This window comes from Capricornis sumatraensis, chromosome 1 (genome assembly GCF_032405125.1).
Source record: "Capricornis sumatraensis isolate serow.1 chromosome 1, serow.2, whole genome shotgun sequence".
Lineage (NCBI taxonomy): Eukaryota > Metazoa > Chordata > Mammalia > Artiodactyla > Bovidae > Capricornis > Capricornis sumatraensis.
Window position 1 is genome coordinate 170,933,418 of NC_091069.1, and position 22,676 is coordinate 170,956,093.

The 22,676-nt window shown below is 40.7% G+C and overlaps 1 protein-coding gene across 1 annotated transcript in view; it reads left to right on the plus strand.

Moving 5' to 3' along the window:
• Positions 1–22,676, plus strand: part of CFAP91 (cilia and flagella associated protein 91) — a 90,616-nt gene that overhangs the window by 67,344 nt on the left and 596 nt on the right. Inside the window, exons 11-16 of the mRNA XM_068968468.1 lie at positions 552–668; positions 2,789–2,860; positions 4,046–4,192; positions 6,209–6,430; positions 10,050–10,198; positions 10,758–10,849. Of these exons, the coding sequence (XP_068824569.1) occupies positions 552–668; positions 2,789–2,860; positions 4,046–4,192; positions 6,209–6,430; positions 10,050–10,198; positions 10,758–10,849 (799 nt within the window). The remainder of the gene's footprint in view (positions 1–551; positions 669–2,788; positions 2,861–4,045; positions 4,193–6,208; positions 6,431–10,049; positions 10,199–10,757; positions 10,850–22,676) is intronic.

Consider the following 22,676-nt stretch of genomic DNA (forward strand, 5'->3'; position numbering starts at 1 on the left):
TATACTCTATGTTTTAGTCAGACACTGCACAGGACAATTTTCTATTGCCCCAGGCAAGTCATTTAAAACAGCAGATTAGCTTATGTGGAAGAACAGAAGTTGGGGGATTTGCTTGCATACACACATCATAGAACCTTTTAAAAACTCAAAAACATTTTTAAAGTCTCTAAAACGTTTTATTAAAATGGATGCACCCAGAATGTTTCATGTTTGTTTAGTGGTTAACTTACTCATGGAATATCATAGGTGCACCCTGGTTTGTACTTTCTCAAACTGTCCTAGCATGGCCATAGAGAAGATTGTTTCTGACTGATCTGGTAGTAGGAAAAAATACAAATGTAAGAAATGACACTGATTTTTTTTTTTAAAGACTTCACTTTTCAGAGCAATTTTAGATTCACAGCTAAATTAAGAGGAAGGTAGAGATACTTTCTTATTCCCACATATGTATAACCTCCCCCATTATCAATCTCCACCACCAGAGCAGTACACTTGTTACAGTTGATGAACGTATATTGACATATCATTGTCAGACACTGGTGTTATTTCAGGCACTGTTGGAAAAGAAAAATAAGGATTTCGAAGCAAAGAAACCTATGCGTTTTCTTCAAAGAAAGCCAGTACCTCAACCTCGACTTCCAACTCCAACCCTGGAGATGAGTTCCAATGTAAGTTTGAGGCTTTTTTAATTTGAAAAGCTAAATTCAGCTTCGCTATTTGTTTGTTCTCCAGATAGTTTGGGTTAAAAACAAACCTAATATAACCATGTTCATTTCCCAAGATCTGAATTACATTTCCTTTATCCTTATATTTCAAATGCACACAGAAAAAAAAGGCAAAATGAAATCTAGATCCAGTCCTTTTCAAGAATAAATACACAAAGAATGAAATCTTCCCAAGAAAAATAGGCATCAGAAGGTAATCCTGATGTATGTCAAATAAGAAGATGGAATGATGATCAGATACTGTAACTGTATTCCCACATGAAGTGGTTGATGATAGCTGAAATTAGCAAGGAATCATCAAGACAGGCCAGCTTCTGGGTTAAGATTGGCCAGAGAGCTCACTCTGACTCCAGGGCTGTGCCTTACCTTCTCAGGGCCCCACACTCAGTTTAGTCAGCATTTCCAGAGTTGGTTAGGATTTAAAGGACTGACTCAGAAAACTCACAAGAAACTGCTGGAGATGCCACAAATTTGCAAGTTTGTTATTTATAGTCAAAGCTATGGTTTTTCTAGTAATCATGTACAGATGTGAAAGTTAGACCATAAAGAAGGTTGGGCACTGAAGAATTGATGCTTTTGCACTATGGTGCTGGAAAAGACTCTTGAGAGTCCCTTGGACTACACAGAGATCAAACCTGTCTGTCCTGAAGGAAATCAACTCTGAATATTCATTGGAAGAACTGATGCTAAAGTTAAAACTCCAATACTTTGGCCACCTGATGCAAAGAGCGAAGTCACTGGGAAAGACCCTGATGTTGGAAAGATTGCAGCCAAAAGGAGAAGGGGGCAGCAAAGGATGAGATAGTTAGATAGCATCACCAACTCACTGGACATGAGTCTGAGCAAACTTTGGGGGATGGTGAAGGACGGGAGCCTGGCATCCTGCAGTCCCTGGGATTGCAAAGAGTTGACACAACTTAGCAACTGAACAACAACAACATACTTTACCGAGAGAACTATAACTGCCTGGTATATCAGGATGTTGCTCTCGGGAAGTCAGCTTGTTCTCTCCCAACACAGGGACATTCTCACACAAAGCCAAACTGCACATAAGGTTGTGCTTTGCCAGAGTGGGGGAGTTGATAGGAGACCTCACTAGCACCTCCAATGGCTCTGAGATCTCTGGAGGAGTGGAAATGTTCCTGCTGACTGGCCACAATGCACTTCTGGGCAGCATCCTCTTTTCTAGACTTTGTGCTGACCACTGCCTGTGGTTAACATGTCTTTCACAAGTGATAATGCCATTGATTCCACTATTGATGTCTTTTGCATTCAGAGGGGCTTTAATTTGTAGACTCTGCTCTTTTTGCCTGTACACATACTTATTTAAGGTGACTTTTGTAGATTGCTGATTTTGTCCATTATATTCTGATTTTACCAGTTTAGCTAAATTCTTGTGAAAAGCACCTCATTTTTGACTCCAATGTACCCCATCTGCATTCTTTGTCTCATGTTCATGCTCAAACACTAAGTTGTGTCTGACCTTTTCAACTCCGTGGACTGTAGCCTGCCAGGCTCCTCTGTTCATGGGATTTCTCTGACAAGAATACTGGAGAGGGTTGCCATTTCCTTCTCCAGGGATCCCTTCTCCCGGGGATCAAACCCTTGTCTCCTACATCTCCTGCATTGACAGGTAGATTCTTTACCACTGACCCACCAGGGAAGCCTGCATTCTTTGTCTACTCATGATTAAACATGAAAAAAAAAAAAACTATTGCAAAAGGGTTGTTATTAACAATACGTACTGCTTCAAGAAAGATTTTGTTGGAAAGGAATATAGAAAAAATGAAAATGGCTTAACTTGTAAGGATAGCACGACAGTGGGTGAATTTTTTGCTTTTGATATAATTTACCAATGATATCTTATCATGAAAAATATAATGAATTTTGACAATACTTTAATGTCATGTTTAAAGTCCTATATGTTCAAAGAAGGGTGATTTTTTGTTTCTCTTTAAATCCTTCTGGTGTCTAGCTTTTTTGCTAGATATAAATCTTCAAAAAAGTATTTGATGCCAACTGCTGCAGTTCTCAAGCTGCTTCATTCTCTCTGTTTTTTTTAGGAAGAAGAAGATATAGAAATGGCTGTGATCTACCTTCAAAAGTTGCTCCGGGGCAGAGTTGTTCAAAACATGGTGTGTAGGGTGAACCCTGGCCTTGTTCTTCTCCTTTGAGACTAGATTCACAGAGTGCACCTGTGCTTGTTTCCTTGGGGTGAATTGCCTCCCACACCCTGCTGTCCTGTGGAACGATGCTATTGAGTTACCTACTCTTTCCCTTTTCCTGCCATAGCTGGCCCAAGTGAGTGGCACAGTATCAAGGAAAGAAAGGAGCCGCCTGCTGTTTCCTGTGTGTAACCAAAGCAGTGTGAAGCTAATGTCTTCCATGGAATTGCTGAATCCAGCAGTTTTCATACATGAATTTTGACTATTAAGCATTGCAAACTAAGTGGATTCTCTAATTTTCCACAGTCAAAATAATCTGAGTTTGTATATTAGCTAGCAATGCATGAATAATAAATGAAATAGCTAAGTAAATAAATAACTATAGTTTTGAACTCTTAGTGTATGCTCACATTATATATTCTTTGCTCTGCATATATCAGCATATTTTTTTTCTATCAATTACCCATTTTACAGGTGAGTAATACGAGCCTGAGTGAGATTATGTTAACTGCCAGCAAATTCAACTCTGGTCTTCCTGACCGTAAAGCCTTAGTCAGATCATTGTGCTTCTTAAGTTTAAAAAGGGACTATTGTAAAGCCTCAGCTAAAACATTTTTTCTTCCCTAGACAGCTATAACTTAAGAGACTCAGTTATGGTGAGTCAGTCCAGGGAGGCTGGATGAGCATCTTGTGTTCACCGCTCTTCCCTGTCCTCCTGCCAGTATTTCTGCAGGAGAAACGCCGCAGTGAAGTTCAGACAGCAGGTTGTGTATTCCAGACCAGGAGCAGATCTCTCAGAAAAGAAAAATGACAATGAAAAATACCCCCCAGGCTTCTTAGGGGAAGAGCCAGGAAACGAAGGGAAGGTTCCAGTTTCTTAACATGACCCTAGAATTGTCACCTTGTCTTTGAGAGGCATTTTAAGCAATTCAGCCAACGGTTACCTGATAGTTGAGTTCCTGTCTGCCTGAATAGCTGAAGGAGCTTTAGAAAACAGGGCTGACGCCCGGCTCGGTGGCATACACCTGGTCCATGGCCCTGAATGGTGGAGCAGAACCCGCAGTTCATGAGTGCCTCACTGGTCACTGCCTGCAAGGCCTCGTGCCTGCACTGGCAATGCTGATTTGTGGGTCTCTCTGATTTGATTTGATACAGATGTTTGAAGGGAAAGAGAAGCGACTGGAGTTGATCCAGGAGCTGCGCACCAGCCACGCACTGCAAGAGGATGACAGGCTGGTGAAGAAAGCCGAGAAGCAGGTGACCCTGGCCCTGCAGCGGCAGAGGAACGTGCACGAGCACAAGGTTCTTTCCTCTCCTTCCTTCTCCCATTTTCACCCGTGATTTTTATTACTGTGCAAACAACAGATGAGGTGATGTAAAAGAAACACCCCCCACAATCCCAGCATTTTTCACCAGTGGCACGACAGTCCACAATTTGAATGGACTGTATCCTCCCTGAGTTGAATATGCTTTTTTTTTTTTTTAATTTGCAAAAAGGAAAGGAAAAAAGCTTCACTGTTTTAAAAGGTTTTCTTTTCCAATTTTTCTTAACTATTTAGTGACTCTATTATATTTCAGTGGAAGCTAAGTAGAATGAATAAATACTGAAAGCAATAAGAAAAAGTGAGAAATGAGATTTTAAAAACTGTCCACACTCACGTATGAGTTTTGGAGCTGTACATAGCTCGTGCTCCTTAAACTGCACGTTACATATGTTAATATGTTATTCTGTGACTTTCCTCAGGTTCTCTGAGCTCTGTGTGACTGACAATAGCTGGTGATTGCAGGTCTAACCCAACAACTGGAAATGTGTTTCCTACTTTCTGCTGGTGTTTGTGTATATATTCACAGTATTTAACGTTGACTGAAGTGGAGGTATACTTTTACTGTCTCTCCCACTTATCTGTAAATCAGTGTGAAAAGAATCAATTTGCAAAGTGTTGTAAGAAAGTAGACGTACAGCAAAGTTAATATTACCCGCCTTTAGTGACACACACAGCTCTGGTGCTGTGAACTGGGCACAAATGGTCAGCAGCTCTGAAGCGAGCATCCCTGTGCTCCCTTCATGTGACAGCAGGGCTGAGTGCTCTCTGAGTGATAGGGGTGGTTTAGGGGAGGGAAGAAGAAAGCCACAGATGGTGAGACCCAGCCAAGGGACCAGAGAAGGAAGAGGAGAATGTAGTCTCTGGAGTCTCTGAATCTGGGGGCCCTGGAGCCCTGGATATGATGGAAACGAGCTGCACATCTGTTCAGAGAGAGAGCAGAATGCTCAGGCAGTGGAATGCCCAGGACCTGGATGCAAGAATGCCCGCTTCGGCCCCTTCAAGGTTTCTGATTATAGACTTGAGCGGCTATAGCTAAGACAATCCAGAGTTTTTAATTCATCTGTCCCATTGAGTGGATAAATACTTGACTGATAGACATGATGGCGGCTAAGAGCTAAGGGAGGAATTAACGGGAAGAGCTGTCACATAGCCACAGACTCGCCCTGTTTACCTTCGGCTGCTCCTGGCTACACCTGTGGGATGCGGGCATCTGGGGCAGTGGGCGTCTCGCGTACCTATAGCAGTTCTGATCCTCTCATTTTCTCCCTCTCTTATATCAAGGGGAATCGTCAGTGTGAGAGCAGCAAGTCTCTGGGAGAAGAGCCTTTCCCCCTTACCACTGAGGCTAGGAGCAGGAACACAGTACAGTCTTCTTAAACACTTTTATTCTCATTGTGCCAAAGCCAGGACAGAGGGATCCATAAATAAACACAGTGGCTTATTCCTGGCCAGGAACTCTGGGCCCCTATCTACCTCAGTGACTACATAGACATGTAGGCTTATTTCCTACTCTGTTCCAAAGGCAGTTCTTAATGACTTTGAAGTTACTTAAATTAATAAAAAGTACCAAGGTTTTCTACTTTCATGTTACTGAAAAGCTTGAAAACTTGGTGTTAAAGGACCAAGCATTGAAAAATTAAAAGGTATCATGAGTGAATTTCTAGGAGATTCTATTTTTTTGAACTCCAATATTATCTTTTAATCAAAACCTTGATATTTCCCTTCATGTCTGGGGAGACGTAAGCACTTTACCTTCTGGATAAAATTGATGGGAAAAAAAAAATTGTGTGGATGCTAACTAATGTTTTGCTAAACGATCATCCATTGCTGAACAATCCGCTTTCTCAAGTCTAAGTTTGTATCGTAAGTTTTCCTAGTAAAACCATTGCGTCCTGAAAGGGAAGTGCCTGCCGAGGGTAATCCAGCATCCCTCCTGATGAATCACACTTCTTAGTGGAATCTGTATCCTCATAGTCATATTATTATTTTTAAGGTGTCGCTGGTTGAAAACCACTTGGCTGGACTGGAAGGAAGGGTGCTGGCAGACATGTTTGACTTCCTGTCCAAAGAGCTGGTGAGACTGCAGGAGGAGAGGCGGGTCCACGCCCTGGCCATGCTGGCCGAGCGGCAGCGCCGGATGCGTGAAGCTGAAGAGAGCGGCCGGCGCCAGGTGGAGCAGAGGCGCCTGCAGGAGGAGGACCAGATATTTAAGGAGGCAAGTGGGGACGTCGTAAGGAAGCCATTTATAAGGAGCTGAGTCAAACCCAAGGAACCTCAAGATAGGAGATGGCTTTCATTTCTTAATTGTCTTCAACAGATAATATATTGGATTCCTAGGATATGCCCAGCAGTATGTAAAGGCATTGTGGGGTACTTTGGAGGGAAATACCAGGCATGGCCCCTTCTCTCCTAGAGCTTAAATCCTATATAACATGCAAATAAGGGTAGAATAAGAAAATATGGTGTTTTGTGTGGTGTTTCATGAGGGAAACAAATGGGGCCCAGTGACACATTTTTACAGAGGTCATTGGGGGTACTTGTTGTATGAACAGGTTGGAGGGAGGACAGGGTGGAAATAAGGGACTTGAAAGGAGGCTGATGAACTAACTTAGGTCAGAGTGAGAAATAGGGTGAAGTCAAGTATAAAGTCCAGTTTCCAGTGTCAGTGAGTAGGGAGATGACGGTTGTTTTCCGAGGCAGGAAAGCTGAGGGCGGAATAGGTTTGGGGCAGGGGTGGAATCAGGAGTTTGATTTACATTAGGTTGAGACATCTTGGTAGAGGTGTCATTTCAGCAAATGAATATATCAGATGGAATTTAGAAGAGATTTTTTTGACTAAAGATACAAACGTGGGAGTTAGGAATGCCAGGCTGGTAAATTAGAATTCTGACCAAGTCCCAGTGGATGTGAAATTCCAGACTGACCCAGATGCAAACTCAGAGGAAATTTGAGGAATTGATAATATCTCAAAGCACTCTTGCCCTCATCAAGAATGCAAAAGCTCAAGTGATAAAATTGGAGGGGATTTGTGAGGAAGATTTCTTTAAGGGGAGCTGTGCTGTGACTAATACCCGCCCCCCCATATCACACCTAGAGTCTGGGGAGGGCATGTCCCCTTTCTTGGGGAGCTTGATGTGTGTTCTTTCAGTCAGAGTGTCTGACCCCCAGGAATGCAGAGGTGGAAGCTGGGCAGGCTGAGGGGTTTGAGCACAGAAGAGGCTGTGTGGGCGGCCAGCACACCCAGAATATGTCAAAGCAAAGACTGTGAGTCTCCCTTGGGCCAGATGGGAAAGACGGAAAGTGCCAACCTTTTTTAAAAAGTGCCAATTAAAAAAAAAAAACAAAAAATTCCTGTCCAGGAGGCTATCTGAATTGTAAATATGGATACTACTTTTGAGCTCCTCGGGTAAGAAAAAATAATGCTATGTCAACTGGAGGTTTTATTTGATCTGTGATCTTAAGGATTTACCCAATTCCCAGGGAATTAGGATTGATTCATAAATAGTATTTGCTATTTTTTCTGATTAAAAAATTGATTAAAATTAAAGATTTTCCATCTTCTGTACAGCTTAAAAACTTGTAGGTTGTATATTGTCAAGTTCAGCTTTTTTTTTTACTTTACAGTGTTATATTGGTTTTGCCATACATCAACATGAGTCAGCCACAGGTGTACACACGTTCCCCATCCTGAACCCCCCTCCCCTCTCCCTCCCCAAGTTTTTAATTGGAGTGGAGGATCATCTCTGGTGTCAAACAGCCTATAATAATAATTCGTATTCTAGTTTCCTGTCATCCTAACAGCTTTTCTTTAAATAGGATTACTGAGATTTAGCAATTTTTAGCAAACAGGAGCATACTATCCCCTACTGAAATCACTAAGGAAAAACCAGCTGGGATGGGAAGAACCAGTTGGGAGTGAGAATAAAAGGAGAGAGACAAAGGAACCACTATACTCAGAAATACGGAAAGGAAGATACTGGTCAGAGACTTCTAGGAAGGTGTCTTCTAGATGGGAACAGCCCCAGAAAATGTCAGCACGTCTGGGAGGGGCATGAAAGGGTTAAAATGACCCTTCTGGCCTGATTTAAGGATCCTTTATGTAAAGAATGTATCCATCCAGGGACGCCCCCATGCATCATTTAAATTCCCTATCTTCCATCATATAATCCTTTTATAGATAAATATACTTGCATGCACATAAGTATACCAAAAACTAGAAATGTACACATTAGTAAATTTCCAGAAAAATAACATATATTGAGCAATATAGTCATAGACTCATATTTAAATGCATATACACTTCATGTCCATACATGAAGACACATTCACAAACACAATCCCATGAGCACAGTATTAGCAATGATGTGGAGGAACGTATAGACACACATACAGCCACCCGAATGTTTCCTTTACTCACTTATGCACATACAAGCACAAATGTGTCCACACACACACACACATTTATAAAGATGCATGTAAACACACAAGTACATATATTGTTAGAAGTAGACCACATTAAACTTCCCACCTCTGAACAAGACTCAACTGTCTCATTGTTCTGTTCTGGGTGTGACTTGTCTCCTGAATAAGATTGTGGTCTCCATGGTAGCAGGCATATTGTATATCCCTTTGTGCCTTCCGCAGCACCAGCGTAGCCCTCTGTACAGAACAGGCATTGAGAAAATATACGTTGGTTTGTTGGTTGATACCATATTGAACTATGGTCCCTGGGTCTCTCGCATAGGGAGCCACAGGGATTCAAGGATATGGACTTGGTATTTCACGGGTAGATACACAGTAGACATGTCATATTCAGAGTCCTGCTGCAGTGCCAGTCAAGAAACAGGTACTAAGTTGTTACTGAGTCCCAAGCATTATCTCAGATATAAAGAAATATTTAGACATTAAATAGAAAGTACTCTTATCCCCCAAAGCTCAAAATCTATTGAGACTATATAGAGAACAAAGTATGACACCCTTGATGTTTGTGATACTTCCTGTGTATCTACCTATCAAACAGGCAAAACTAAATTGTATTATTTATGACTGAAATCTTAAGGAGCAAAACTCTAAAGAAAATGAAGTCTGCCATAAACTCATGAGAATGGAAAGGAGCTGTGGTCAGATGGAACCCACTGTGGCCTCTGGGCTACTACCCGTGGCTTGACCAGAATTCATTACACTGTACATTTGTGTGCTGTGCACTTTTCTAAATGTATATTCTATTTCACAATTTCAGAAAGCTTTAAAAAGAAGCAGTCCAGGACTGGTATGATAGTTTAAAAAAGTTCGTCAGAGACCCAGAATCCTTCTAGACTTGTGCTTTTCTGTCCCTGGGGCGTGACCCTCATGGCAGTTTAAGATGACTGGTGCCTCCTGCATTTTGTCTCCATGAAATGAGAAATGAGAGAAAATAAGCTAGGTCTTTCCCTTTAAGAATCCTTTAAGAGGAAGGAGAGAAAGGATGTTGTGTAAGTCTTAGTCTCTGCCACAATTAGGTAGCCTGACCAAGTCACACTGCTGTAAGAACAAAGCCAGGACCTAAAACAGAGTTCCTGAGTCAAGCCTGTGATCTTTTTGCAGTGTTTTGTATTGCCCACCCCAAACTGAGACCCACAATTCTAAAATGAGCCAAGTATGTAGGGTCTGCCCAGAATGGGTAGATATAGGTGGATTAGAAATGGACTGAAGGAACACACAGTGCAGGGACTGTTGACTTGATAAATGAAATAGACATGCTAAGAATGTCGGCCAATGTTTGTGCATTTTTCTTGTCTTGTTTATGGTAGTAGCATCCCTTTTCTGAGTAGCCGGCGTATTTGGGACTTTTGCAGGTGATTAAAGTTCACCAAAGCACCGTAACTTCCTATCTGGAGGACATAATACTGAACACTGAAGAGAACACTGCAGAAGAACAAGCCAGGGCAGAAATAGAGAAGATGGCTGAGGAAATCAATGACATTGCTTATGAAATGGAAAGCCGGTGTGTACCAAAGGGACAGATGGTGGGATGGACAGCCCCTTTGCTGTTACTCATGTGTGTTTTTCAAGGGCCTAAGATTTCACCACCAAGGAGAAACAAATAACTAAGTCATGCTTCAGTATGCTTTGTTTTAACGGCTGCCAGCAGACCTGTACTTTTGTATGGCAGGAGCCACACGTTGGTTATAGAATTTTCAGTTATCCTCTGCAGTCTGGATCACTTTCATATTTCTTACTTTTAGAATATCACAAAGCCTGAAAGAAATGTGAGTTTGTCCAATTTTACTTGGCTGTCACCCCAAGGTTTTTGGCTTCCATGTGTAAATTGTGTCTCTTAACACTCCTTTCCTGGGAGGCAGGGGAAGTAAAGGACAAATTTGGATTTTCCATGGAGTTAAGGAAACTCACCAGGAATGTGCTATTTCAGATCACTCAAGGAAAAGGCAGTCGTAGGATCTGAGCAGTGGAGCTCCTTACACACGCGAGGAGGATCCAAGTGTAAATCGGCAGCTCAAGCAAGGCAGCAAAGGAAACGCTTTTAATATGTTCTTATTTTTCAGTCGCACTCAGCTTCAGTCAGAGGAGATTGTGGCCGAGCTGGTTTACAGTTTCCTAATCCCAGAGGTGCAAAAGGACTTTGTCAAAGAAAAGGGTAAGCCAACATAAATGCTTCATTCGATAATCTTTTTAAAGATAGAAGCTATTTTCAATATTACAGAGGTTTAAAACTGAGCAGAGGTATGGGGGAAATTCTGAAGAGGAGTCAAGAGTTATCTTCAGTTTGTCAAGTTCTCTTGATGCTGTCCAGTGGCAAAATATAATCTCCTCCAGTATGGATGCGTGTGGTTCTAATAAGTTTGATGAAGCATTAAATTCCAAACCTTCTTTAAGATGCAGTTCTCAGAAGAGGTGTATTTTGGGGTTTTTGTTTTTGATTGAAATAGTTGATTCACAATATTATGTTAGTTTCAGGTATACAGCAAAATCATTGTTATTTATATATGTATATACACACACATATCTTCTGATTCTTTTCCACTATAGGTTAACAAGATATTGAATATAGTTCCCTGTGCTATACAGCGAATCCTTGTTTATTTTATATATACTTGTGTGTATATGTTAATCCCATATTCCTAATTTATCCCTGCCCCATCTCGTTCCTCTTTGGTAACCATCAGCTTGTGTTTTGTGATTTGATTTTTTCAACGTGAAACAAATGTTGAGAGTATGCAGGGTTTTCCAACTGTGGCCGCCTTTTGGAGGCAGGGCACATGCAAGTCAGGTGCTGCAAAGCGGGAAGCCTGACAAACCTAACGCTATTCTGCAGCTCTGCTGAGTCACAATGTCTTTTGTTCCTGCCAGAGCTCATCTCAGTAGAAGTAGCCTCACTTATCATTTGCCAAAAGTGGCATGTTTTTAAAGATTGCTGCTTTTATTCAGTAGAGGAGGAGAAGAAAAAAATATGTGTTTTAAAGAAACAATGTTCTTCCAGAGCTTTCAGGGTACTAGTGATAGTCCTGAGCCCAGAGGGAGGGGGTGCGACCAGTAGATCAATATTAAGTGAAATACGAGCCTGGGAGGTTTCAAGAGTTTGCAGGAGAATTCTAGACAGGTTTAAGAGAAATGTAATATTTCGGATCATGTAACTAGGGAGTAAGGAATGGTGGAGTTCTAATGCATTAGAAGAGAACAAAGAAATACCCTGTTTTCCCATTACACGATTGTACCGTAGTTTTTAAACCACTACCCCCAGCAGTAAGCACTTAGTTTATTCCTGTGTGTTTTCCTATAAAAAGCTGTGAACACCCTGGTCATTCGTCTGAGAGTAAACTCCTAGTAGTACAATGCTGGAAATACAGTGTGTTTTACATTTTGATAGATACCACCAAACTGCCCCCACAAAAAAAACTTCAATCCATATCCCCATCAACAGTGTATGATAATGCCTCTACCGAAAAAACTTCAATTTTCAGATCAAATAATAAGTATCCCTGTATCACTTTTTATTATAAAAGGGATCTTATGTTTTCTAGATCCTTAAGAAAATAAGTAACTCCTTTCTCCTCCTCAGTGCAAAGTGAGGCCAGCCTGTTTCATATCAGTTCACCTGAAGAAGAGGAGAAATCCTGTGTTTAACAGTTACTGGTTTATGACCCTCTCCCCCAGCTTCTCCTGACTCTGGGAGGAAGGAGCTGAAGGAGTCTTGATCTATAGAGATCAGTGGGAGTCATCTGTGGGCAAACTGAGCAAATCCTAACCTCTTCCCTTTATATGGATGTAGCCCAAATGAAGAAAGCCATCTGGATGGGGAGTACACATTATATTTCTTTCTCTTTCCAAGTAAGGCGTCCATGGTTATAAATACTCTTTACCCCAAATTAAGAACTATCACATACAGACTATTTGAGATATCTCATTATTGATTTATTTGGATGCATTAAAAAAAATTATTGAGGTCTAGTTGACTTATTCGTTTCAGCTGTACAACGATTTAAAATTTTTATAGATTACATTGTTTGAAGTTCGGATAATATATTGGCTATATTCCCTGTGCTGTACAATATATCCTTGTAGCTTACTTACTTTATACATGGTGGTTTGCATCTCTTAATCCCTTATCCCCATCTTGCCCCTCCCAGCTTCCCTTTCCTCACTGGTAACCACTTGCTTGTTCTCTGTATCTGTGGATCTGTTTTGTTAAATTCATTCGTTTGATTTTTTGAGATTCCACACGTAAGTGATAACTGCAGTATTTGTCTGTCTGATTTATTTCACGGAGCACAGTACCGTCCACATCAATCCATGTTGTTGCAAATGGCAAGCTTGTTTTCTGTATATGGTTCTGTAGTATTCCATTGCGGCTTCACTCTCACTTTTCACTTTCACGCATTGGAGAAGGAAATGGCAACCCACTCCAGAGTCGCAGAGTCGGACACGACTGAAGCGACTTTGCAGCAGCAGCAGCAGCAGCAGCAGTATTCCATTATATATGTATGTAAACACACACACACCCATGTCTTTTTATGCTTTCACCTGTTGATGGACTTGTAAGTTGCTTCCATATCCTCTCTGTTGTAAATAATGTGAGGAGCCAGCTCATTGGAAAAGACCCTGATGCTGGGAAGGACTGACGGCAGGAGGAGAAGGGGAGGCAGAAGATAAGGTGGTTAAGAAGCATTCCTCCCGCCGCAGTTTTTTGAAAAGTTTGAGAGTAGGTATTTACCTGTGAAGCCATCTGGTCCAGACTTTTGTTTGTTGGGAATGTTCTTTTATTACTTATTCAGTTTCAGTACTGGTACTTGCTCTTTTACACTTTCTATGTTCCCTGTTTTAGCCTTGTGAGATTCTGCATTACTAGTAATCTGTCCATTACTTCTTGGTTCTTTATCTAATTGGCATACAGATGTTCATATTGTTCTCTTATTTCTGTGGTGTTGGTTATAGCTTCTCCTTTTCATTTCTGATTTTATTTATTTGGTCCCTCTTTTCTTTCTTGAATTTCACAAAGGATTTATCAATTTTATCTTCTCAAAGCAAGAGCTCTTAATTTCATTGATCTTTTCTACTTTTTAAGAAATAGGCTACGTTTCAATTATTTCTTCTCTGATCTTTGATTTCTTTTCTTCTACTGACTTCTGTTAGTTGCTTGGTGTACGATCAGGTTCTTGGTTTGAGATATGTCTTTCCTGAGGTAGGCTTGTGTGACTATGAACTTTCCTCTTAAGAGCTGCTTTTGCGACATCCCAGAGATTGGATCGTTGCATGGTTTACTTCATATGTCTCCATGTATTTTTTAAATTTCTTCTTTGATTTCTTTAGTGATCCATTGGTTGTTAATGGCATATTGTTTCGGCTCTGCATGTTTTTAGTATTTTCTCATAGTTGGCTTTTAGTTTCAGAGTTGTACTTATAAAAGATGGTGAGATTTAAGTTTTATTAAATTTATTGAGACTTGTCTTGTGGCCTCAGTTCAGTTCAGTCTCTCAGTTGTGTCTGACTCTTTGCAACCCCATGACTGCAGCACGCCAGGCCTCCCTGTCCATCACCAATTCCCCGAGTTTACTCAAACTCATGTCCATTGAGTCGGTGATGCCATCCAACCATCTCATCCTGTCATCCCCTTCTCCTCCCACGTTCAATCTTTCCCAGCATCAGGGTCTTTTGAAATAAGTCAGTTCTTTGCATCAGATGGCCCAAGTATTGGAGTTTTAGCTTCAGCATCAGTCCTTCCAATGAATATTCAGGACTGATTTCCTTTAGGATGGAATGGTTGGATCTCCTTGCAGTCCAAGAGACTCTTAAGAGTCTTCTCCAACATCTTGGTTCAAAAGCATCAATTCTTCAGTGCTCAACTTTCTTTATAGTCCAACTCTCATGCCCATACACAACTACTGGAAAAACCATAGCTTTGACTAGACAGACCTTTGTTGGCAAAGTAATGTCTCTGCTTTTTAATATGCTGTCTAGGTTGGTTATAACTTTTCTTCCAAGGAGTTAGCGTCTTTTAATTTCATGGCTACAGTTACCATCTACATTGATTTTGGAGCCCCCAAAAATAAAGTCTGTCACTGTTTCCCCATCTATTTGCCATGAAATGATGGGACCAGATGCCATGATCTTAGAATGTATTCTGAATGCTGAGCTTTAAGCCAACTTTTTCTCTCTCCTCTTTCAATTTCATCAGGAGGCTCTTTTGTTCTTCTTTGCTTTCTTCCATAAGGGTGGTGTCATCTGCATATATGAGGTTATTGATATTTCTCCTGGCAATCTTGATTCCAGCTTGTGCTTCATCCAGCCCAGTGTTTCTCATGATGTACTCTGCATATAAATTAAATAAGCAGGGTGGCAATATACAGCCTTGATGTACTCCTTTCCTGATTTGGAAACAATCTGTTGTTCCATGTCCAGTTCTAACTGTTGCTTCCTGACCTGCATACAGATTTTTCAAGAGGCAGGCCAGGTGGTCTGGTATTCCCATCTTTTGAGGAATTTTCCATAGTTTATTGTGATCCACACAGTCAAAGGCTTTTTGGCATAGTCAATAAAGCAGAAATAGATGTTTTTTCTGGAACTCTGTTATTTTTTCAATGATCCAGCAGATGTTGGCAATTTGATCTCTGGTTCCTCTGCCTTTTCTAAAACCAGCTTGAACATCTGGAAGTTCATGATTCATGTACTATTGAAGCCTGGCTTGGAGAATTTTGAGCATGACTTTGCTAGTGTGTGAGATGAGTGCAATTTTGTGGTAGTTTGAGCATTCTTTGGCATTGCCTTTCTTTTTTTTTTTATTTTTATTTTTTATTTTTTTTAATTTTAAAATCTTTAATTCTTACATGTGTTCCCAAACATGAACCCCCCTCCCACCTCCCTCCCCATAACATCTCTGTGGGTCATCCCCATGCACCAGCCCCAAGCATGCTGTATCCTGCGTCAGACATAGACTGGCGATTCAATTCTTACATGATAGTATACATGATAGAATGCCATTCTCCCAAATCATCCCACCCTCTCCCTCTCCCTCTGAGTCCAAAAGTCCGTTATACACCGCTGTGTCTTTTTTCCTGTCTTGCATACAGGGTCGTCATTGCCATCTTTCTAAATTCCATATATATGTGTTAGTATACTGTATTGGTGTTTTTCTTTCTGGCTTACTTCACTCTGTATAATCGGCTCCAGTTTCATCCATCTCATCAGAACTGATTCAAATGAATTCTTTTTAACGGCTGAGTAATACTCCATTGTGTACATGTACCAAAGCTTTCTTATCCATTCATCTGCTGATGGACATCTAGGTTGTTTCCATGTCCTGGCTATTATAAACAGTGCTGTGATGAACATTGGGGTACATGTGTCTCTTTCAATTCTGGTTTCCTCGGTGTGTATGCCCAGCAGTGGGATTGCTGGGTCATAAGGCAGTTCTATTTGCAATTTTTTAAGGAATCTCCACACTGTTCTCCATAGTGGCTGTACTAGTTTGCATTCCCACCAACAGTGTAGGAGGGTTCCCTTTTCTCCACACCCTCTCCAGCATTTATTGCTTGCAGATTTTTGGATCGCAGCCATTCTGACTGGTGTGAAGTGGTACCTCATTGTGGTTTTGATTTGCATTTCTCTGATAATGAGTGATGTTGAGCATCTTTTCATGTGTTTGTTAGCCATCCGTATGTCTTCTTTGGAGAAATGTCTATTTAGTTCTTTGGCCCATTTTTTGATTGGGTCGCTTATTTTTCTGGAATTGAGCTGCATAAGTTGCTTGTATATTTTTGAGATTAGTTGTTTGTCAGTTGCTTCATTTGCTATTATTTTCTCCCATTCAGAAGGCTGTCTTTTCACCTTGCTTATAGTTTCCTTTGTTGTGCAGAAGCTTTTAATTGTAATTAGATCCCATTTGTTTATTTTTGGTTTTATTTCCAGAATTCTGGGAGGTGGATCATAGAGGATCCTGCTGTGATTTATGTCGGAGAGTGTTTTGCCTATGTTCTCCTCTAGGATTTTTATAGTTTCTGGTCTTACATTTAGATCTTTAATCCATTTTGAGTTTATTTTTGTGTGCGGTGTTAGAAAGTGATCTAGTTTCATTCTTTTACAAGTGGTTGACCAGTTTTCCCAGCACCACTTGTTAAAGAGATTGTCTTTACTCCATTGTATATTCTTGCCTCCTTTGTCAAAGACAAGGTGTCCATATGTGTGTGGATTTATCTCTGGGCTTTCTATTTTGTTCCATTGATCTATATGTCTGTCTTTGTGTCAGTACCATACTGTCTTGATGACTGTGGCTTTGTAGTAGAGCCTGAAGTCAGGCAAGTTGATTCCTCCAGTTCCATTCTTCTTTCTCAAGATTGCTTTGGCTATTCGAGGTTTTTTGTATTTCCATACAAATCTTGAAATTATTTGTTCTAGTTCTGTGAAAAATATGGCTGGTAGCTTGATAGGGATTGCATTGAATTTGTAAATTGCTTTGGGTAGTATACTCATTTTCACTATATTGATTCTTCCGATCCATGAACATGGTATATTTCTCCATCTATTAGTGTCCTCTTTGATTTCTTTCATCAGTGTTTTATAGTTTTCTATATATAGGTCTTTAGTTTCTTTGGGTAGATATATTCCTAAGTATTTTATTCTTTTCGTTGCAATGCTGAATGGAATTGTTTCCTTAATTTCTTTTTCTACTTTCTCATTATTAGTGTATAGGAATGCAAGGGATTTCTGTGTGTTGATTTTATATCCTGCAACTTTACTATATTCATTGATGAGCTCTAGTAATTTTCTGGTGGAGTCTTTAGGGTTTTCCATGTAGAGGATCATGTCATCTGCAAACAGTGAGAGTTTTACTTCTTCTTTTCCAATTTGGATTCCTTTTATTTGTTTTTCTGCTCTGATTGCTGTGGCCAAAAGTTCCAGAACTATGTTGAATAGTAGCGGTGAAAGTGGACACCCTTGTCTTGTTCCTGACTTTAGGGGAAATGCTTTCAAGTTTTCACCATTGAGGATAATGTTTGCTGTGGGTTTGTCATATATAGCTTTTATTATGTTGAGGTATGTTCCTTCTATTCCTGCTTTCTGGAGAGTTTTTATCATAAATGGATGTTGAATTTTGTCAAAGGCCTTCTCTGCATCTATTGAGATAATCATATGGTTTTTATTTTTCAATTTGTTAATGTGGTGAATTACATTGATTGATTTGCGGATATTGAAGAATCCTTGCATCTTTGGGATTGGAATGAAAACTGACCTTTTCCAGTCCTGTGGCCACTGCCGAGTTTTCCAAATTTGCTGGCATATTGAGTGCAGCACTTTCACAGCATCATCTTTCAGGATTTGAAACAGCTCAACTGCAATTCCATCACCTCCACTAACTTTGTTCATAGTGATGCTTCCTAAGGCCCACTTGAGTTCACATTCCAGGATGTCTGGCTCTAGGTGAGTGATCACACCATCATGATTATCTGGGTTATGAAGATGTTTTTGTACAGTTCTTCTGTGTATTCTTGCCATCACTTCTTAATATCTTCTGCTTCTGTTAGGTCCATACCGTTTCTGTCCTTTATTGTGCCCATCTTTGCCTGAAATGTTCCCTTGGTATGTCGAATTTTCTTGAAGAGATCTCTAGTCTTTCCCATTCTATTGTTTTCCTCTATTTCTTAGCACTGATCACTGAAGGCTTTCTTATCTCTCCTTGCTATTCTTTTGGGACTCTGCATTCAAATGGATATATCTTTCCTTTTCTCCTTTGCCTTTAGCTTCTCTTCTTTTCTCAGCTATTTGTAAGGCCTCCTCAGACAGCCATTTTGCTTTTTTGCATTTCTTTTTCTTGAGCATGGTCTTAATCCCTGTCTCCTATACAGTGTTATGAATCTCCATCCATAGTTCTTCAGGCACTCTATTAGTTCTAATCCCTTGAATCTATTTCTCACTTCCACTGTATAGTCATACGGGATTTTATTTAGGTCATACGTGAATGGTCTAGTGGTTTTCCCTACTTTCTTCAATTTAAGTCTGAATTTGACAATAGGCATCTTGTGGCCTAGCATGTAATTTATTCTGGGGAATGTTCCTTGTGCACTTGGAAGGAATGAATATTCTTCTGCTTTTGGATTACATGTTCTGTATACATATCTAGTAAGTTCATCTGGTCTGGTGTGTCATTTAAGGCCAGTGTTTCCTTATTAATTATATATGTGGATGACCTGTTCATTGATGTAAGTGGGGTATTAAAGTGCCTAGTATTGGAAACCTGGATGGAGTCAAACAAACAAAGATTAATATGTTTTGGGGTTTTCTATAAATATGGAAATTTCTAGATGAAGAGAAGGCTGTTCTTGCAGGAAAGCTGTTTGTAATTCACTGCAGAGAAATTTCTGAATAATTTCATTTTTCATTGCCTGTGACAGAGGAACCGATATCCTAGGTCTTGCTGTAAAATAAATTCTTACACACACACATACACGCCCTAGTATTGTGTGTTACTGTTGACTTCTGTCTTTATGTCTGTTAATATTTGCCTTATGAATTAAAGTGCTCCTGTATTGGGTACATCTATAATTATTTCTTCCCTTGATTATTATATAATATCCTTCTTTGGCTCTTGTAACAACCTTTGTTTTAATATTTGTTTATAAGTATTTCACCCCTGCTTTTCTGTTGATTTCTTTCTGCATATAACACCTTTTTCTATCCTCTGATGTCAGGTGAATCTTTTTTTTTTTTAATTTATTTTTATTTTCGACTGCACTGGGTCTTCATTGCTTTGTGTGGGCTTTTCTCTGGTTGCGACAAGGCGGCGCTATTCTGTTGCAGTGCTCAGGTCCCTCGTTGTGATGGCTTCTCCTGGTGGAGCCATAGGCTCTAGGCAAGCGGGCTTCAGTAGTTGCAGCGAGCAGGCCCAGTAGCTGTGTGCATAGTAGCTGTGTGCACAGGCTTAGTTTCTCCGAGGCATATGAAATCTTCCCAGACCAGGGATCGACCCCGAGTCCCCTGCACTGGCAGACAGATTCTTATCCAGTGCACTATCAGGGAAGTCCCAAGTGAGTCTCTTATAGGCAGCATATATATGATTCTTTTGTGTATACATTCAGTCACTGTGTCTTTTGATTGGAGCATTTAGTTCATTTACATTTAAAGTAATTATTGATAGGTAAGGAAGATCCCCTAGAGAAGGGAATGGCAACCCACTCCAATATTCTTGACTATAGCCTTATGGGAGTTCCCTAGTACATAACTTGTTTCTTTTCGCTTGCTGCTTTTAATAATCTCTCTTTATCTTTGATTTTTGCAATTTTAATTATAGTATGTTTTGATGTGGTCCTCTTTGGGTTGATCCTGTTTGGGGCTCTCTCTGTGCTTCCTTGACTTGCATGTTTCATTCATTTCACAGGTTAGGGAAGTCTTCAGCTATTATGTCTTCAAGTATGTTCTCTGCCACTTTCTCTGTCTTCTCTTTCTGGGACTCCTGTAAGGTAAATGTTAGTGTGTGGTGATGTCCCAGAGGTCTTTTATACTGTCCTTATTTCTTTTTATTTTTTTCTGTTTAGCCTGAGTGATTTCCACTACTCTCTTACAGCTTACTGATCTATTCCTCGGTATTACTTAATCTACTGTTGATTCCCTCTAGTGCATTTTTCATTTCAGTTACTGTATTTCCATCTGTTTAGTTCTTTATATTTTCTAACTCTTGGTTAAAAACATTTACTGCTCACTGTGTTCATCCATTCTTCTGTAGAGTTCCCTTTTTTGTTGCTAGTCTGCCTGTTTTTTTTTTTAATTGAAGTATAGTTGATTTACAGTGTTGTGTTAATTTCTGCTGGACAGCAAAGTGATTCAGTGATACATATATATACATCCTCCTTTTACACTCTTCTCTTCTATGGCTTATCACAGGATAGTGAGTATGATTCCTCATGCTTTACAGTAAGACCTTATTTATTCATTCTGTGTCTGGTGAATGGGGGCTACGTTCTGGGGAGGCTGTGTGGGGGGCCCAAAGTGTCTCAGAGCTGGTGGTGTCCTGCTGGTTGGTGTGGCTGGGACCCAGTGGGTCCAGGACTGGTGCCAGCCTACCAGTGGGTTGAGCCAGGATCCAAGGTCTCTTGCTGTAGTAGGCCCTGGGGGTCCCAGTTCTATATTACCTGTGTCCTGGTATGTAGGGCCAGGTCCTGGGCCCTCTGGTGGACAAGGCTATGTCCATGGGTGGCTGTGGGCTTAGGGTGTTCTAATGCAACCTGCCCACTGGTAGGTGGTGCTGAGTCCCTGCCCACCTACTTGCTTGGCCTGAGGTATTCCATTACTCGTGCCTATAGGCTGATGGGTATAGCCTAGGTCCCAAGGCAAATAAGTTGCAGGGAGGATTACAAAATAGTGCTCACTAGCACTAGTATTCATGTGGTAGGGCAAGCTCCCCCAAGTGGTTCCTGCCAGTGTCTTTATCCCCAGGGGTGAGGTCCAGTTGCCTTCTACTACCCCGGGAGACTCTCCAAGATTAACGGGTGGGCCGGACCCATGGTCCTGTCAGATTATTTCTTCTGCCCTAGATTGCACAGTGTATAAGATCTTGTGTGTGTCCTTTAAGAGTGGAGTCTATTTCTCACAGCTCATAGCGTCTGCTGAAAGCAAGCCCTGCTGGTCTTCAAAGCCAAATGTTCCAGTACTGTCTTACCCTGTGCTGTGGAGCCCAATGTGGGGCTCAGACTCCTTTGGTGAATCTCTGCAGTTGTAGTAATTTTCCTGTTTGAGGGTTGCCTACTAGGTGTACGGCTCTTGACTATAACACAACTCTGCCCATCCTATCTGTCTATTATGGTTTGTTCTATATTATCTTTAGTTGTAGAGGTCTTTTCTGGTAGGTTCTGGCCTTTCTTATCCATAGTTTCTCTGTAAATAGCTGTAATTTTTCTGTGCCCATGAGAGGAGTTGAGCTTAGAGTCTTCCTAATCCACCAACTCTTATTTTTCTAAAATTTGATAGATGGGAATGACCTTGAAGACCTGTATATAGATGAAAATAATAGTAACAACCAAGGTTTAAATGCATACCAAGTTCCAGAAAATGTATTAAGCATTTTTAGAAATACCTTATCTAAATTTCTTATAACTTCTATAGATGTGTTCTCATACTTTAGTTAAGGAAATTAGTGCTTAGAGATGTTACACAATTTGCAGATTGCACCATGGTCTATGTGGCTCCAAAGTCCCCATTCTTTCAACCATACTACTGTGAAGTGTTCCAAGTTTCTATGTGATTTAGCCTATATAAACTAGCTGACATCTGAACGGCATAGAAGCCATGGTACTTATTGTGCTTTACTAGCTGTATGACTTGGGAGAAGGCGATGGCACCCCACTCCAGTACTCTTGCCTGGAAAATCCCATGGACGGAGGAGCCTGGTGGGCTGCAGTCCATGTGGTCACTAAGGGTCGGACACGACTGAGCAACTTTACTTTCACTTTTCACTTTCATGCATTGGAGAAGGAAATGGCAACCCACTCCAGTGTCCTTGCCTGGAGAATCCCAGGGATGGGGAGCCTGGTGGGCTGCCATCTATGGGGTCACACAGAGCCAGACACGACTGAAGTGACTTAGCAGTAGCAGCTGTATGACTTTAGGCAAATCACCTAATCTCGGTATCTCAGCTGCCTCATCCGAAAATGGAGATAGTAATAATACTCTTTTAGGGTTGTGATTAGTTTAAAGGAATAATTATATGCCAGCTATTTAAAACCATACCTGGCGCGAAGTAAGGACAAATGCTATCTGCTACCCCCATCATCACCACAGTTACCACTTTTCAAAAGGGAAATGGGATGCTTAATGTACTAAGCCTTGATAATAAATATTCTTAGAATGTAACACTAAGAACAACTGCTAAAGCCATGAACTCAAATTCATCAGTCAACAAGTACCCTTCATATTAGGGACTGAAGCACAAAGAGAAGCATGAGACAAGATCTTTACCTTTAGGTCATTTATAATCTAGGTGA